Source organism: Quercus lobata, chromosome 12, assembly GCF_001633185.2.
Source record: "Quercus lobata isolate SW786 chromosome 12, ValleyOak3.0 Primary Assembly, whole genome shotgun sequence".
Classification (NCBI taxonomy): Eukaryota; Viridiplantae; Streptophyta; class Magnoliopsida; order Fagales; family Fagaceae; genus Quercus; species Quercus lobata.
In genome coordinates this window covers 22,442,566-22,461,997 of record NC_044915.1, presented here as the reverse complement: position 1 = coordinate 22,461,997, position 19,432 = coordinate 22,442,566, and the positions used below count along the sequence as shown (strand labels likewise).

Sequence of the window (19,432 nt, the reverse complement as noted above, 5' to 3'; positions counted from 1 at the left end):
TCATACACACATAATTCACGAATCATTAGGTGAAATTGAGATTAAGTTATGACACAACCACTATTAGGAGCACTCATGGCTCCCTTATCTTCTAGACACCGTATGAAGAATACACATAGCTAGAATTAGGCTCTAGCTATGTGTAATAATATCATTTGTGATGTACTGTATGTGTGGTTCAAACTTCAAACCTCATCTCCCCCATCCCCTACTATTTAATTGGGCCCAAAGTTCCAAACGAAGCCCAGATTCATATGTCCACACACAAAGGGCCCAAATGTTGGTAGCGAAACAAAGAAGACCATATAGGCCACACAATATACACGCTGGCCTACACATATGAACCTTGTACTCAGGCCCAAGGACCAAGTCCACATATCTGAAAAGTAAATACTACAGCATTTAAAGCTGAGTCAAGGGAGTAAGTTATTTTGAGTTTGAAAGCCCACTACTCCGCTAGAAGCACGAGGGGTGGGGAGTCTCAGATTTTGAAAAAAAAGAGACAGGTAAAGTAATAAGTAGGTCACACGTACATTGCACACAACACAGACACACACACACAGTATCTAAAAGCCGTAGATTGATAGATTCATCTACACACACAGAGTGCGCACGTTAACCCCACAATTCCTGTCCTCAATTCAAATCATTATCCTACGCCCCCTAGCGCACTTTAACTTGCCCCCTACCTAACCAACTCTCTCATATCCCTCTCTCTCTCTGTGAATTCGCTTCTTCCACAAAAATACATTAAAAAAAAAAAAAAAACCCTCTCTCTCTCTCTCTGAGACAAATTAGGGTTTCGTCACAGACTGAGAGTCTCTCTCTCTCTTTCTCTCTGAGAGCTTTGCGTGATTTCAATGCCTGGGAATCCATTCCGGGAATTCCGTGCAGTGTGCCGAACCGCTCAATTCCAAGGGCTGTTTGGGCGTGAATCTAGAATCTTCTTCTTCTTCTTCTTCTTCTTCTTCTTTGTTGTATTGGTTATCGGTTTGGCCTACCCGATTCGATTTTGATTGGGTAAGGTTTTCGAGTCCGATGGCGCCGAGCCGGAGAAAAGGCTCAAGTAAAGCGGCGGCGGCTGCGGCGGCTCGCCGGCAATGGAAGGTCGGTGATCTTGTGCTCGCTAAAGTCAAGGGCTTCCCCGCCTGGCCTGCCAAGGTATAAAGTTTTGATCTTTATTGTTATTTTTTGGTTTTTCTTCGTTTTTTGGTGTTTTCTCTGTTGAATGGATTTGCTTTAGTTAGGGTTTCGGATAGCATGTGAATGTATTCTTTGATTTTGTGTACGATTACTGGTGTGGAGTTTGCGATTTGAATAAAAAAAAGTTAACTTTTATGTGTTTTTTGGGGGTTTAATTGGATGATTATGGATGTGATTGTTTTGTAAATTTGGTAAAGCTTCGGTATTTGTTTCCCTTTAGATTTTAGGTTTATACCATTGTACAGAATTTCCAGTAATTGAGATTTTTTAATTTAGAATTGAATTTGGGGGTGGGGATGTTGATGTTCATTGTGTAATTTTCTTTAAAAAAAACTTTTTGATAAGCGATGAAATTTCAAAATCCTAGAGTATACATAAGAGTGGCTAAAGAATTCAAAAGGAAAAAAATACAGCAAGATTAAAATCTAAAAAAATGAACCATTGTGGAAATCCATAAATCAAAAGAGTAGAGTAATGGATGGTAGTTGATGTACACTCCAATAATATCTTGGGGAAAGCAAACTTGAGTAGTGTTACATAGTGTTGGTAAAAGCATCAAATTGAATTAAAAGCACTGAACGCACTTAAGTGCAAAGGCCTCCTAGAGCCTAGGCGCAAAGCGCAAAGCGCCTGATTGATGTGAAGTGCACATTTAAAAAAAAAAAAAAATTTATTAATGATCAATATAACAATCAAGTGATCAATTAATCATATAAATTACAATAAAACATTTTATATAATTTATATAACATTTATATAATTCTATTGTGCTTTACAAAATATATGCAACCATGATATTTGATGGCCATGATTACAAAACATGGTTGAATCAAAATAGAAGTATAGAACCAAGAAGGCAAAGGCTAAAAAGTACTAGAATGTTAAGTAATACTATCTTTGTGAGTGTCTGATTTAGTGTTTGTCTGTGTGGTTTATGGTTAAAAGTTCAAAAATATCTAAAGAGATAGGCTTAGGTGTATGGTAGCACACCACACCATTAGTTTTTATATATTATATCAATGGCTTATATCAAACATATTTAGATCTAATGGCTAAAAATCAAATCAGGATTTTTTTTTTTTTTTTTTTTAAAATTTACTAAAAGCTCAAAAAAGCGCGCTTTGTGCTTAATAAGAAGGGTAAAAAAAGTGTGCTTTTTGAGGGCGCTTTGCTTTAGAGGGAAAAAGCCCCAAGGGATCTGCGCTTAAGCACGCTTTAAGCACGCTTTTAACAACACTTGAACCTAAGTGCATAGGCTTCTTGAAGCCTAGTTGTGCCCAATTGAAGTAAAACGCACATTATTTAAATATTATATATAAACATTTAATTGAAAGATTCATAATATAATAAAAAAGTTAATGCACTCAAAATAGTAATATATTTTCCTATTAGCTAAAATGAATAGTGCAATTGCACAAAGCATGTTAGTTCAAATTTTACATGAGTTATTTCAACAACAACAACAACAGGAAAGCCTTACACCCATATTTTTGTGGATGGCTATGGATTCTCAACAATTTACATATGTTATTTCAATTTCTTAAAATTTTTGGATGTTAAATTTGAAAATAATTGTGTATTTTTTGATATAAATGTAAATTTGAAAATAATTATTAATGGATGATAGTCATGATACGATTATAATCTGGTCATAAATAGTTTAAACACAACTTTCTATATAATTATCTTGTGCTTTATAAAAAATTCATAGATGTGATAGCTATGATCAAATGTATCATATAGTCCAATTTAAATATATCCCAAAGGCATAGCCTAGAAAGCACAGGAATATTAAATTTATCATTGCTCGAGTGTACAATAAATTAATGGTCCGTGTTATTTCATTAAGATTGAGTAGTTAATTTTTATGATTTATATATTTTTATAATGTCTAGATTGTTGTTTGATTGGTCTAGGGTGTGGGGTTTTACTAATTGTAACTCCATTCCCGAGTGTTTAGAATCATTTTCCTCTTGTGCATAACATTTTGTAATTCTTTAGGCAACTTTTTGAAACATTTTTCCATGTAAATGAAGTAGGCTCATTTTATAAATTGATTATTACTAACTAAAAGAAAAAATGAAAGCACTCCTAGGCATGCTTTATGCTTCTTCAAAAAGCTCAAAGGCACGCTTCACTAAATGAGCTTTGCTTTGGCCAAGTAAAGTGCGAAGACCTTGGGATTTTGAGCTCTAAGCATGTTTAAGTGTGCTTTTAACAACATTTGTGCCACTAATAACTCCTTTCTTTTGAAAGTATGATTATTCCTCTCTCTCCACAAGCACCATAGATGACATTAAGGAGCCACCATCCAAATTTCTGCACTATTGACTTTGCCAAATTCCCCATCCAACTAGCTAACATAGCAATTATTGAATTACGCATGACCCAACTAGCTCTAAATTGGCATAAAAGCAAATTCATTAGCTCCTTAGGTATGGTGCAATGTATAAGAAGATGATTCATTGATTCCCCTTTGGTTTTCACATAAAAAACCAATCTACAATTTAAAGTATTTAGGAAATCTTTACAAATTAAGGATGGGGTAGCTGAATATTCCAGTTGGCTTATTAAGTTGATTGCTAATGGCAGGTGGGAGAGCCACAGAGTTTGGGGTTTGCAGCTGATTGGAAGAAAGTAGTGGTCCACTTCTTTGGAACCAAGCCAGAACAGATGTAAGTACTCCAGGCCTGGAATATAAGGCATTCAGTATGTTATGTTGTTAAATAAATTTTTTGTTTTTTTGATTTCTACTCTTTTCAATTGTGTGTAATGGAAACTTCTTTTGAATGGAATTATAGATTTAATTTTTTATCACTGTTAATAAGAGTTGAAAGAGGTTGAAACTGAAGTGCAATATCAGCATATGTTGCTATTTATGCTGTATTATGACTTTTCTTTTTCCCTATTTCTGCTCCTTTTAATTATGTGTAATGAGGTTTGAAACTTATTTTGATAAGTATTTGAGATTTAATTTTTGTCACTGTTAAATGAGAGATAAAGGAGGTTCAAAACTGAGGTTTAGTAGCAGCATGTGTGCTATTTATGTTGTTGACTAGTTTCCTTTTCTTTCTTGTTTTCAAATTTTCCGATTTCTTCTCTTTTCAATTATGTGTAACATGGCTGGAAATTTATTTTGGGCATACATTTTAAATTTTATCACTGTTAAATGAGAGATTAAAGAGGTTCGAAACTGAGGTGTAGTATGGGCATCTGTTGCTATATATGTATGTATCTGCATCTTAGAAAGAAAATGGTGATTTAAGATTAACTGCTTTATTCTAGGCTTAGGACCCTCGATCTCACCTTTATTGAGATGAATGGGGTTTTATATATTAGAATAAATTGAAATGAATGTGTGTCATCCTGAAGGTACCATGGTACTGTATATATTGTTTGTAGTTTTTTAATTATGAAAAGGTTGGTTGTTTCCTTGGCTTAAATAAGCAAAATTGGTTTCTACAACAATAAAGATTAGTGATATGGTTTACCCTGTTTTACTTCTAGTAGGAAAAATAAATGGACATTGGTCTTGAAGTTTGTATTGATAGTATCTTGTCATTTGCCACTATTCAGGCTCTACGGAAAGGTATCATTTTTTTTTGGGGTGTGGCTTGGGCAGGATCTGAATTGGAAGTTACCAATACTTGTTGAGGTTGGGGTATAAGATACTGTTTTAACTTTTGAGTGACTTTGATTATGAGAGGGGTCATTAGTGGTCCTTGGCCAAGTAGTAAATGGGGAGGCTGTTTTCCTTCTATTGATGGTTTGCTTCATGGTGCTGGGGTGGGTGAATGGTGAAAGTCTCTTGTAGAGCTCTACAGGGTTTCTCTTTTGCATATTTTAAATGATGGTCTAAAATACTTTTTTGTGTTTCAGTGCAACTGAGAAAATTTTAGTTTTTTTTTTTTTTTCATTAGTTAAGTACACACTTTGTGCACAAAGGGTTGAACCATCACCTCACCTTCCGCCCCTTACTTCCAAGGACCATTGTCACAAAAACACATCTACGTTTATGTTTTTTTGCTCATCCTTACATGCTATATGGGATGGCTGATAATCCTTTCATCTATTATACTTAAAAAGGGGATTCCTCTCTTTTTCTGTCCTCTTCTTTAAAATGCCAAAAATTCCCACACATCTTAGTTTGAATACATGTAGTCTATACAAAGGGTTGTAGTGGTAAATTACTTCAACTTGACTTCCCAACTCATGTTCCACACTTTTAGCCACAATAATCTTTTTCAGCTTCCTCCTCCCTCCTCCTTTCTCTTTACAATCCAACTAGTGTTGGTAAAAGCGTCAAGCGCACGAATGTCTTAGAGAATAGGTGCGAATAGGTGCTAAGCACAAAATTGCACCTGATTAAAGTGAAGCAATGATTTTCAAATATAATACATAATAACATCTAAAAAGAAAGATTCATTGCCAATTGATCCTCCAGTGATGTGAGTGATGCTGTGGAGGCTAGTGGATGTGGGTTGTTTGAGGTGGGGTTTTAAAGGTGGTTGAAGGGATGGTTGGGTTAGGTTAGTGGGTATGGGTTATCTGACGTGTGGACTTAAAGGTGTTTGTGGATATTTGAATGGTAGATTGTGGGCAGTAGCCTCAATTGAGGCTCAACAGCACTGTGAGAGCATTGAGTTGCATGGGTTTAGGACCGTACTTCAGGGTGGTTTCTTCATGCACTGTAATTTTTAAGTATATAACTTGTGAGGTCATAAGTTTGCTTGTAATGAACAGTTTTGTCTTAGGCATATTCAATACATGAGGTAGAGTGTAGGGGTGGGCTGTGTGTACTTTTTTTTTCCCTCATTTTCTACCCTGGTACAATACTAAAAAATTAGTATATTCTTTTAACTATGTTTTTATTAGTAAGCTACACACCTTGAACCCACAACTTAACCCCCCATCACATTATTATGGGAGGAGGAAGTACCGAAGTACCATTTGAGCTAGAACTCATTGGTGATTCTTTTTACTACTGCTTGTTGGATACCTTTTACACTATTTTTGTATCCCCAATTCAAATATCATGTTTATATTACTCACATTTTTTGCGATGATGATTATGTTTTTTTTGGGCGGTTCAATCCATACTCTTCATTTATGTTTTGAATGCTTTTGTTTTCCTCCACCTTATATGAATGTCATAATCCTTAGATGTTTGGAATTATTAGGATTCATTGGGTATGTTATGTAATAAGTTGGTAATAAGTTGGAATTATTAGGATTCATAGGGCTGTTTGTTTTGTTTATTGCTTTTCCTTGTGTTCACCATCATGAACACCTTGTATTGGCTTTCATCTGTATTTTAGTTTGTTTTAATAATATTCTTATTACCTATCAAAAAAAATGTTATGGTAATAAGTTGGTGCCCTTTTTTTTGTTGGTTCAGTGCATATTAAGGTCTGACCCTCCTGATTTATAATCATCACTTGCACTTTCATTTAAGATTTCTTTGTGGGCGTGAGTGGCAACCAACTTATTGAAAAAGAAGTGTATGTGAGGATCAATTTACATTTGGTGTAACTCTTGCATAATGTTATGCTACTCAATAACTACTTATCAAATTAATATTTTAAAGACTCAGATGTTAGATTGCATGTTCTTAATATTCTCAAGTCTTAACACGCACCCAAAATTTCATGTCAATTGGTTATTATAGGATTTAGACTTGCCTGTTTCTCCTATAACTTTTATAAGTAGAACCAGGGTTTGAATCCCCCCTCCCCACTTATTGTGACAATTAAATTATAAGATTTAGACTTGGACCATATATATATATATGGGATAATGTCGTGATGCCATTTACACAAAAAACCTTATATATGTTATTATGTGTTACGTTTATTAATAAATTTTTAATTAACATTTAGACATTTTAAAGTAAAAATTTAAAAACGAAAAAAACTCTAAACATGTGCAAAGTGCATGTGAAGATAGTCTATATTGATTGGATTTGATATGAATTTGGTTCTGCGGGACCTTTGTTGATTATGGATCAAATATTTAACTTCTTATTACTGGATGAAAGCTGATTGTGTTTTACTTGGAGAGTGTTCTCTTTAGGACTTTAAAAAAAAGTATTCTGCTTACAAAAGAAATTATCATCTTGTTCATCGAATAGGCCCCATTATCCTACAAGCTGTAGCAGTTTTGAAGGTTTTAACTTCCTGGCACTGCCATAGGAGCAGTTGATTAAATACCATTGGCCCACAGCACCAATGGAATCCATGGAGATTTTCACAAGCTGTGTGTTTAGAGCTCCAATTCCAAAATAGCTTATTGACATACATGCATTTGTTTGATCTTTTCAATTTATATGCTGCAGAATTAGTCTCTATTTAGTTTTAAGTTCTTTATGTGTTTGTAACTTCTTAAGGATATGTTGAAACCTGTTTGTAATTTCCTAAGTTCATGAATGCTATTCTATGAACTTCCTTGAGTTTGTAAATATTTTGAATTTGAGAAATCGATTATTTTTCCTTTCTTTTGTTATTTTAAAAATTAATTTATTCAGTTTTGCGTTTGGATTTTCTTTTCATGAATTGGTGAGCCAAGATATTGAAAGCACACACTCATTTGTTTCCGTCAATCCCTTTTTCCTTTCAACCAATTGGAGGAAAACTGGATTATCCAGTCCATTTTCTTTCCCCTCGTTTCTTTTTACCCCTAAAATCTACTCAACCAAACACACTATTAGTAAATCATCTTTTTAAGAGCTTCCCTTTATTTTCTAATAAATTTCCATATTACATTCCCTTTATTTTCTAATAAAATTCCATATTACTCACAAAATGGAAAAAGAAATTTTCTAGGCTTTGAGCTTATTTGTTGATCAATTTATCAGTTGATTGTTAGGGATGTGGTTGGAGGTTGGGCTTATTATTTGGTTACAGCTGAAGCTACAGCTATGCTGACTTTTTAAAAATCTGTTTGGATTGACAATTGGTCATCTGAATATGAACTTTAAGGCTTTTTGAGTTCTATAGTTATATGGTTGTTCTCTTTGTAGTTGGTGGACCATAATCGTGTATTGCTATGCCCTCTTGTATGGAATGGAGCCTTAATTATGTTGGTTAGAGAGGACAAAAATGCTCCACCCCGTTTGACCTGTCCTGTTCCACCCCACATGGGAGGTCAGGTTTTCGCCCATAGTGTATGCATCTGTGTGTGTATCTTATTTAACATATGTTTAAATTGTTTATACATATCCTATTTATACAACAAGAACCCTTTTGGTAGCTTTGTTTAGTGGTTCTTTATTTGATTGGTCTGGAGCATGGGGAGTAACTGGTAACAGATCCATTCCGGAATTTATAGTCATTGTTGTCACTATGTACATAGTTTTTTTTTTTTTTTTCTTCTCCGTATTCTTTAGGCTCCTGTATGTCTTTTTTTTTTTTTTTTTTGCAATAAAACATATCCTATAAAAAAAATATTCTATTTATATTTTAATTTTTTATGCATATTTTATTATCATCCCAAAACACTTGTCCCTCAATACTCTGACCTCACCTCTCCTTTTTATTATCAGACTCTGTCCCGTTCCATTGCCCTTAATTATCAGTGAAACGTTAAAGTGCAGAATGTTTTTCTTTAATTTTTATTTTTCTAAATTACCCTATTTTATATTGAAGTGCAGTTGTTAGGATATGGAGGTTTTAACTTCATTGGATTGATTGAAGTCTGGGAAGACGTAATAATATAAAATGACCTGGAGTTAGACAAATAGTTTATTAATATACTTGTTCTTTATATCTGTATCTACTGATTAAAAGTACTATGGATGTGCTTGTATGTCTTCAAGGTCAGAGTTGCAGCTCAAATGTGGAGTTGTAAATTTCTCCTTCAATGGGAGGTGATAAACTTCCAATTTTTCATTGGAAAACTATAGCCATTGGCTTCTCTTCAATGTTCAAGGCCAGAGAACGTTTTACTCTTCCATCTGCTTTTTTCTTTTTCTATGATATTTTCTTTTGAGGGAAGCAAGAGAAAGCATACAAATCTTTTACTTTAAAAGTTTAAACATTGTTACATAGTCATCTGTGTATGTTGTGTGGTCTTGACATATTGATTGTTCATTTCATGTTGGCATTATGTATTGTTTCTCTTTGAAATGTAGCATGTATAAATATGGCATCTCAATGTGTTATACTAATAGTCATGCCTTCCACTTCTATGTTCCAAGTGTTTTTACTAATGTGTGAGAGTTAATGCAAGATGGATTTTGCTCTTCAAGCTTGGCTTTGTTCTGGTTCCACTCACTTTATATCTTTGTGTTACTTTGTCAACATTTTCTCTTGTTTGGATCCATTGTGGTGATAGTGAATTCACTTGTTTGCTATGGACATCAATTGTTCTGGTTTATTTTACTCAGTGTCGCTCTTGTTCTTCTCTAAGTGTGCCTTATGAGAGTTTAATTTGACGTTAGCAAGCAACTTAACCTTATTCTAATGGCAATACCTTGTCATTCAGAGGCTTCTGCAATCCTGCTGATGTTGAAGCATTTACTGAAGAGAAGAAACAATCTCTTCTGGTCAAACGTAATGGCAGGAGTGCTGATTTTCTACGTGCTGTCCAGGAGATTATCGATAGCTATGAGAAATTAAAGAAACAGGATCTAGTCAACGGTTTAAACTCTGCTGATGAGGTTGCACCTGCAAAGGGTGGGAATTCAGCTGACTTAGCAGCCAACGTCGAATTGAATGATCAGACAGAAACTCCTGAAATAAATCAAAATTCCCAGTTAAAAACTTCATTTACCACAACAGATAAAAATGACTCTGGTGTTCTTGTTGAGGATGCCTTAGCTGCAGCACCTGCCGATGCCTTGCTTGATAAAGAGGCCTTAGGGGAGGAATCTATTGATACTGCAGCGGTTACAGCAACACCTTTGCTAACTACTTACTCTTCAAAAAAAAGATCCAGTCTCATACAGCCACAGAGCTGTGCCACTTATAGAAAGGCTCAAAGGTCTAGAAGTTCATCAAGGTTGGAAACCCGTAGATCACGAACCTTCACAATGTCATGCAATGATGGTGGCAATAATGCTGGAGACAAATCAGCCAATGTAGTTCGGGAGGGTTCTTTAAGAAGGAATAAGCAAATCAGGAAGTCACCTGATGCATCTGAGTCGGATGATGTTGATTCTGCTGCTTTCGTTTCAAATGGCAGTGTTGAAGAAAATAGTTCTGAAATTGCCACAGCTGATTCTGACACCTTTAGTCTAAATGAAGGCAGCACGATCGAGTCTGGTTGTAAACTTGAGCACTCTGATACTGTTGTTGAATGTTTGGATGGAGATGTTGAGTTAAGCAAAGGGCTTGATCTCGAAATAAAGGCTATTGTCATCAAGAAGAAAAGGAAACCAAGCAGAAAGCGAGTGACTAATGATTCAGCTGTGCCTCCTGCCACATTGGACAAGGAGATGGGTTTGGAGGCTGGGGTGCAGAATACTAGTATAAATTCACAAAGAGATTTTGAAAAGATGAATGAGAGATGCTTGAAGGAAGATGGAGATGAGCACCTGCCATTGGTGAAACGAGCAAGGGTGCGAATGGGAAAATCATCATCTGCAGAGGAGGAATTCAATAGCTCTTCACAGACAGAAGAGAGAACCATAAAGGAATCTACAGTTAATCCATCAGAGCAGATCAGCATGCATGAAAAACATGATGATGATAGTGTTACAGACAGAAACTCACTTGTAGTGAATGGAGCTCTGGATAATGTATTGTCACCTTCCAAGCATTGCACTCAAGTCTCAATGAATAGACCTCAGCCTTGGAAAGTTAAGAAAGATCAATCATTTGGCTGCTCAATGGATGGTGAAGCAGCTTTACCTCCGTCTAAACGCCTTCATCGTGCTCTGGAAGCTATGTCAGCTAATGCTGCTGAAGAAGGTCAAGCATGTAATGAAGCATCACCAACCTTGAAAACTGTAGTTAGTGGATGTTGTATTTCTCCAATGAAAGGAAGCCCTCATGTGGCTGTGGAAAGCAAAGCAAGGACTTGTCTGGGACTGCCGAGTATGGGTTCTCTTGGCAATATTTCTTCTCAGGTATGTGGTTCTGGATTTTCTACAAGTCAAAGCCCAATAATCTCAGAGGAAAATTGTAAATTGTCAATGGAGGTGGACTTGTGCAATCAACCAGTTGAATTTTCAGAGATCCCAAAGCATGAATTTTCCGAGGATGTCTTCCCTGATGCTAGGGATGATGTTGATGGCAAAGATATTAGTGGTTCTTTTGATAGTCGCGCTGTTAGAACTGCAGACCCAACTCAAAGTGCATCATATGTATCTCCTAGTCTTGATGAAAGACAGGCTAACCTCTGTTTTAATGGGACTTCAATTGATCCTTTGTTGCCTCCAAAGGATGAAGGAGATGTTGAAAATGTTGAATTGACCAATTGTAAAGCTGAAATTTCTGATAAAGAAGTTGATAATACAGATAAAATGGGGATGAGTTCCCGTCCTGCCTCCTGTCCTAATGAGAGTCATAAAGTGTCACCTAGAAATGATACCATTATGCATCGGTACATTGCAGATGATACTGGTTGCGAGGATAACATGTGTTTGTTGATGCCTTCAGTGGAGGAAAAAAGCAAAGTAAACGGCATGTAAGCACACTTTTAATACTTTACTGCAGCTTTGCAACAATATAATAGATACTATCTTGTGCTACTAACCCACAAAGGTTGAATCCTTGCAGTTTCTTTTTCTTATATCCATGCGGACTCTTGCCATAATCATAAAGCAGGTTGTCCTCCACTGTGGCCTCAATTGTCAGGGGACAACAGTGAGAAAAAATAGAAAATGAATAGTTGAGAATTGATTGTTAAACTTCTTGGAAAATGAAAATTTTAAGTGGACAGTTTTAGTAGTATGTAACGTGTAACAACTTTTAAAAGGCTATCTGAACCCTTTGTTTCTTCCTCATTCTTATAACTTAATTTATAGTATGTTCTGTACTAATTGTTCATTACTATTATACTATTTTTGTTTTAGGTGTGAGGTTGTGAAAGAGGTCAAACATTATCATACACCAGAGGGTCCAAGTTCGAATTCTTTTTCTGATGATCACCTTGGTGAAAAGGATATCTCTGTCATCAGGTCAAGTCCATCTCTAACCGATGCAGGAGATTCTCTTGCTCAGGCATCTCCAACTCACACCTCAAACTGCCACATGTCTACTTCAGATAGTAGTAATATTGTTCAAAATAATGGCAGCTGTAGTCCTGATGTGCATTTACACCACAAGAAAACCTCTTTTGCTCCACTTGTTGATGAAGAAGAAAAACTTGAATCAGCAGTAACTCAAAAACCAAAATCTATAGGCAGACATGGGGAAGCACCTGTTGCTCTATCATCCTTTGAAGGACAGCTTGGAACTTTGACAAGGACAAAGGAGAGCATTGGTAGAGCAACACGCATAGCTATTGACTGTGCAAAGTTTGGTGTTGCTGCTAAGGTATGATAATGTTATTTTAGATCTCCTATCTAATTTTTAGTTCAGTACTTGGTTAAATTGTGGACATTTTAAATTTAGTAAGAAAGGGTATTTTAAAAGTTGTCTACTTTGTTTTTTTTTTTTTTTTTTGTCTGTTAACTCATGTAGGCAATTGACGGAATAGGATCCTCTCCATTTCAAGTGAAATAAAGAGAGGGTCCATTTCACGGTTAAGATTTTAATTCTTGAATCAACAATGTAAATAATGTCATGTCATTCAAAATTTTAAATGATGTGCACTAGATACGTAATATTTAATCTAAACCATGAAATGAATCCATTTCAAATGGAGAGGATCTTCATATGCAATTGACACCTTTTGTAAGGTGGCAAATTGTCAGGGATGAGGTAAATAATATTAAATTTTTGTATAATGGCTTTTGCCTTGAAGGGGTTTATGACCATTCTCTTATTACTGTGTCTACCACCTTTTGAAATTTTGTATGCACAGTAATTAATTCAGTCTATCTTTTGCAAAGTTCTTTCTTGACCAAATTATCTATTTGCAATTTTTGGGAGACTATTTTCCTTAATGTGGGGCTAGTAAACTATGCTCCTTCTTGTAAAATTGCAGGCCGGTTGACAAGAAATATAAATAGTATGATTATGTAAAAATATTTGAGTAATTGCTAAATTGTTAAATATTTTATTTTGGTTAATTTTGAAAAGCAGAATAAATTTGACATTTCGACTTGTTATATGGGTCTTTGCCAATAACTTAAAAGATTTGAGGAGCGCTGGTTTCATACATAGAAATTTGTTTTTTTATACCCTTTTTTGATGAGTAAAATTAAATTTTTTATACCTTTTTGTTTGTATTTTAATGTTTCTTTAGTAGCAATTTGTTGGTCAACAATAGTATCTCTGTTGAAGATTCACTAATTTTTTTAGATAGGATTATCCTGACATACAAGGGAAGGGAGATTCCAAAGTATTTCAGGATAGAAGTTTAGTTTTAGCAGGTTATGATAGTAAAATGTCGTGTTTATGTTTACATGACTTCAACCAGGGGTGCTCATATGTGAATTGCATTCATTGTAATGTGGACTATCTTTTGTTTCACTTACATCTATGGTAATATATCCTCTGTTCTGCTACACTGTTAGTCTCAGGGAAGTTGATCAGTTTGGTTTTCTTTGTTGAGGGTGAATTACATGATGCCTAGGATGATTCTAGTTCTGTTGGAATGTAGGAATTGGAGGTCTGGGTTGCAAAGGAATTGTTATGCTTGGGACATTATACTTTTTGTTGGATTCTATTTTTAAAAAAGAAAAGAACAATGTTCTGTGACCAGTTTTGGAGCATCCTTTAGGCTTAAAAAGGCTTTTTGTTGGATTCTTCTTTTCTTTTTTTTTCTTTTTTTTAATTTTATTTTTATTTTGTTATTTTTTTAATTTAAGAAAAGAACAATGTTGTGTGACCAATTTTGGAGTGTCCTTAGGCTTAAAAAGGCTTTTTAAGTTCTCTATTCAAGGCATGGTTATCAAAAATGATGATTTCTTGGATACATTAAATCTTAGTAGTTGACTTTGTGGTGGATTTATTTAATACTTATTGTATTCTTGGGCTGTGATTTCCTTTTGTGCGTGTGTAGCATTTTTTCCATTTCATGGTCCATTTTCACTTTGGATTTTAATTGCTTCCATTGGTTAAAGGAGATTGGTTTAAGACCATAGTAATTTGCTAACCTTAACCTGTGATTTCCACCTTTACCATCGAGAATTATATATAAACTATCTCGATTTGGTAAACGCACTACCACGACATCTCTATGGACTCATTCCACAGTTTGGAGATAGGCCTTCCACTATTGTGACTGAACATCTCCTTTTACAGAGCAACCAATTGCAGTTTTTGTACTTGAATATCTCTAGGTATCAAATTTGTGCTTTTTTCAGTCCACCGGAACGATGGACTCAATTCAGTAGTGTTACATCTTATAAAATTTGTCGTTTCCTGCAAAACATGGAAATCCATTCAGAATAGTGAAGATATTTTGCATGGTCTTTCTTTCCATTTTAGGCTGCATTTGAAGTATAAGCATTTGCCATGTGTTTTTCTTTGATGTATCTTTATTTTTATTTTCTAAATAGGTGGTGGAAATTCTTGTCCGTAATTTGGAAACTGAGTCAAGCTTACATCGGAGGGTGGACTTATTCTTCCTTGTTGATTCCATTACTCAATGCTCTCGAAGCTTGAAAGGTAATGCATCTGTTATCATGTTGTGATCCAACATATGAAAGCTAGTTAACAAAATGTGAATTCACTGATGTTAAAACTAAGTTTGAATTTTTCAGGTGATGTTGGTGGTATCTACCCTTCCGCTATCCAGGCAGTGCTGCCACGGCTATTGTCAGCTGCTGCTCCACCTGGAAGTACTGGGCATGAAAACCGCAAGCAGTGTCTTAGGGCAAGTGAAGAAACTTTCCTTGTGAAATAAGGGGAAAAAATCTTATTAAATTAATATCCTTGTCTACTTTGTAGTTTTTCATTATTTTGGTTTAGTGCTTAACCCTTCCTCTTTTTGGGTATAGGTTTTGAGGCTTTGGTTGGAAAGGAGAATCCTTCCAGAATCTGTTGTTCGTCACCATATGCGAGAATTGGACTCCCTAAGTGGTTCATCTTCTGCAGGTCCCTACGCTCGTCGTTCAGCAAGAACAGAAAGGGCTTTAGATGATCCTGTTAGAGAAATGGAGGGTATGCTTGTCGATGAATATGGAAGGTTTGAATTTAATTGATCTGTTTTCTTTTTATCTCATATTCTTTTTTTCAAATACCTTTTTCTTGAGACTTTTCGACATTTTGCAGCAATTCAAGTCTTCAGCTTCCTGGATTTTGTATGCCCCGCATGCTTAAGGATGACGATGATGGAAGCGATTCTGATGGGGAGAGTTTTGAGGCAGTTACTCCTGAGCATAATTCTGAAGCCCGTGAAGAACATGAATCAATCCCATCAATTGAAAAGCATAGACATATATTAGAAGATGTTGACGGTGAGCTTGAAATGGAGGACGTTGCTCCTTCTTGTGAAGTTGAAACAAGTTCATCTTTTCATGTTACTGAAGTCAATGCCATACAGACATCGAATAATCAGTGTGAACAGCATGTTCCTCTTTCCTTTGCTCCGCCACTACCTCAGGACGTGCCACCTTCATCCCCGCCACTGCCCTCATCCCCTCCACCTCCACCACCTCCTCCACCCCCTGTTCCTTCTGCTATGTCAGATTCCTACGCCAATGGTGTGGATAAACATGTGCGTCCTCCTTTTATGTTGCCTGTTCTTTCTTTCTTTTTAGCATCAATGTAGTAGAAAGAAACTCATTATGTGCTGTTTCCTTTTGATTTTTGTGTTTGCATGCAGAATATGCGAGACAACATAGTTCAATCTGTGACTCAGGAGCCTGTTGCACAAAGAGTTGACCAAACAATACGATATGGTTCTCCTGAATGGAGAGATCCTTCAACACAGATGGCTGAGTCTGCTTCTTGCTCGTTCAGCAATTTCTCTGGACAGGCAGTGAATAATGGTCGACAAACTAATGGTGCTACATTGCATAATAAAAACTACGGTTTACGGCCACCTCATCCTGCACCATCAAATCAGTTCTCATATTTTCATGGGGACCAGCGTGTAAGGCCTCATAGGGATGCCCCACCACCTTCCTACTCCAATAGATTCCACTTTGGGCAGAATGTTGATAGAGAAAACTCTTTCAATAACCATGAGAGAATGAAACCACCCCCATATGAGCATCATGATCAGTGGAGGTTTCCTGCACCTCCCTTTTCAGGTAAGTTTTATAAGTACAGTTGCCAAAAAAAAAATAGCTGGGTTCTATTGGCAATGCCATTGTTTGCTTTGGTACTATCTTTTCACATATTTTTTAATTAATATTTCATTTTTTCTCTCCACCTAGGTCCAAGATATCCTGACAAAGGCAGAACATCTTATACACCCAGTCCATATGTTGGTCCTCCATGTGAGCCCACAAGGTTACCAGGCCAAGGATGGAGATTTCCCCCCCGGACTATGAATCATAGAAATGCCATACCTTATAGACCTCCATTTGAAGGTCCAATTCCAGTGGCAGGCAGAGGTGTGTAATTTTTTTCTTTGGAACTTTTATTTAATGAGTTGAGTAAATTAAAAAAAGAAAAAAAAAAAGAAAAAAAAGAAAAAAGAAAAAAGAAAAATCCTATGTGGCTTAGGCGGCCAAAGGATTGGGGTTGGGGGGATAGGGAACATTTGGTTCAAATCTTACCAAATAGAAAAATTACTAGCTCTCTCTTCTCCTTTTCTCCCTTAGCTATTTGATTTAATATTTATATTTCTGTTTCGGTTCTTTTGTCTCCTCTATACATGTCCTGTGTACAGTGGCTGTACTATTTTTTTTTTTATTGAATAAAGGTTTTCATTTACCTATTAAAAAAATTCTGTTTAGGTGCTGTTTAGGCACTATCAGATTAACCTTAAAAAAAAATTGGTGCTTTCAGATTTATTGTAATTGGATCACCAATTACTCTTCTCTTGTATTGCACTGTAGGTTGCTAAATTCTAGGCTAAGAATATCCTGTGTCATGTTTCAGGTCCAAGCTTTTGGCAGCCAAGATGAGATTTAACGTCGCTACTAGGACTGGTATGTCATTGTCATATCTCAAATTCAAGTATCCTTAATTTTTCTAGAAAGTTTCATCTTTAACTAGGATATCCTTGGAATGCTAAATTTTTAATAATCACATTGTTGGTCCATAATTGGCAGGTATGACCCATTTTTTTATCTGGGTTATGCTGCTTGTTCAATAGCTTCGGTTATTTATTCTGGGCCGTTGTTGTTTACGCTGCAAGGCACTGATCTTCAGAAGAAGAGGGTTTGGCACAGAAGAATGGCATGTTGGCATGCCAGATTTGTATATATGCATTCTGTTCTCTCTTCTGCAAATGCAGAGCGGGAAGACGGTCATTGTAGAGACAATTGAGAGTTGTAACTTACTAGCTGTGATTTTTTTTTTCCTTCTTTTTTTGTTCGTTTAAATTTTCTGTTCAGATTTTTAGTATAATTTTTTCCCTGGAAGCTCTTCATAGGAATTTTATCAATATATATTTCTGGGGCAGTTGTTGAAACATTCTCTCCAATGCAATCGTTTTTGGGTATTTCGGATTCATCCATTTATGCTAGTGCGAATTTGATAGTAGTACATTTTTTAGACTTATGAGAGTAATAGGTTGCAGGAGACCAGTGAATGGTTCGCTCATTTTTGTTAGTTTCTTGCACTAATCAATTTATTTAATATAGCAATAAGCCAATTATAATTTTCAATTATTTTGTATGTAAGGATTTTTCTATGAATAAATTCAAGAAGGTATACCTAACTTCCAGGAGCTTTATATGCATGATTGGCGAAGTTCTGGCACCTGCTTTAGGATGGTCTTCCTTTTTTTTTTTCTTTTTTTTTTGTTGTTGTTGAAGTGTCAGCATCTCAATGTTTACGTATCCTTTAGCACACAAGGGATTCTGGTTAGTTCTTGACTCTGTCAAATTTTATCTTTGATCTTCAAAAGTCATTTTCCAATAAATAGTTTTAATATCACATACACTGAAGCTGAGTGATCAATAAAAAAAGTACTAGGGAGTTAGTGGACCAAAATTTCCATCGGCCACAAGTGGTCAACGACGAGATTATTTATTTTATATTGCAAATGGGAATGATTGAACTTCCTATTTTTAACATTGTCGTAAATGCAATTTTAGATTTTACATTTTGGTTTTATTTTGGGCTCTACTTTTCTATTTTACTGCTTTTAGTTTTGAAAATAAAAAATACATATTATTTTAGTTCTTATTGTTAGTTCACTAATGAAAATTGCTTAAGTGACAAACTGAGTATACTGTTACTAGCACATTAAACACTAATGTGACCATTAAAAACTATTTTAAAAAATAATTTTATATCTTTTAAATGCCAGACCCCAGGCCTTGGAATTTATTCAATAAATAAATCAATGGACATCACGAAACACAAGGGGAGCAATGTCAGCAGATAGATCTTCCAACCAAAGTTGAAGCTACATAATAGAATTAGCTTTCTTTGCTAAAGCATCAACAATAGAATTACACATACAGCTAACATAAATAAAATCAATACACTGAAAAGCAAAGGCTTGAACAAGAATATTGAAAGGACCAGGTTTGGACTTCTAACCCAACGAGTATATAGACTTAAGCTCAAAACAGCCTAAAACAATAAATTTGTAGAGAATGGGTTGGAAAACTGGGCTCTAGTGAACTAGATAACAGAAAAATAGGTTTTGATGCTAAAAAGAGAAAGATAACAGAAGTTTGTTAAGGAATAAGGTTCTCGGATTGGTTCGAGGACACTGATTCTTAAATATTTACTCTTAAAGCTTTATTACAAATTTGTTTACAGTTTTTCCTCTCTTTTCCACGGAGGGTCTTTCATGTTATATAACCCTCTCTAGACCATCTTGATCCTACACTTGTTGATCATCTGAGCACTTACTTGAGTACCTGTCCTATCAGACACCCTCTTTGGCTTTCTGTGAGTTGCGTTCATCAAGGCAACACTGTTTAAAGGTCTTCTCCACATAAATGCGGTTAAAAAAGTAGTTATAGTACATTTAATGCGGTGGTAGCAGCTTTCCTTTAGATATTTTTGAGTTTCCTTCTTTCTTGCACGTTTATGAGACATGTTTC

General features: G+C 35.5%; 1 protein-coding gene across 2 annotated transcripts; it reads left to right on the top strand.

Moving 5' to 3' along the window:
• The first annotated feature begins 538 nt into the window (after nucleotides 1–538).
• Nucleotides 539–17,886, top strand: LOC115971546 (protein HUA2-LIKE 3-like). 2 transcript variants are annotated; one of them, XM_031091533.1, is made up of 12 exons: nucleotides 539–1,161; nucleotides 3,796–3,878; nucleotides 9,685–11,829; nucleotides 12,218–12,680; nucleotides 14,813–14,921; nucleotides 15,017–15,129; nucleotides 15,254–15,441; nucleotides 15,528–15,972; nucleotides 16,081–16,510; nucleotides 16,637–16,816; nucleotides 17,307–17,356; nucleotides 17,566–17,886. In XM_031091533.1, exons 1-11 carry the CDS (start codon nucleotides 1,039–1,041, stop codon nucleotides 17,330–17,332), a joined length of 4,305 nt encoding a protein of 1,434 aa, XP_030947393.1. In that variant the 5' UTR covers nucleotides 539–1,038; the 3' UTR covers nucleotides 17,333–17,356; nucleotides 17,566–17,886. The 2 variants fall into 2 exon arrangements, with proteins under 2 accessions (XP_030947393.1, XP_030947392.1); XM_031091532.1 differs by having other exon boundaries at nucleotides 17,480–17,886.
• Nucleotides 17,887–19,432: the final 1,546 nt, after the last annotated feature.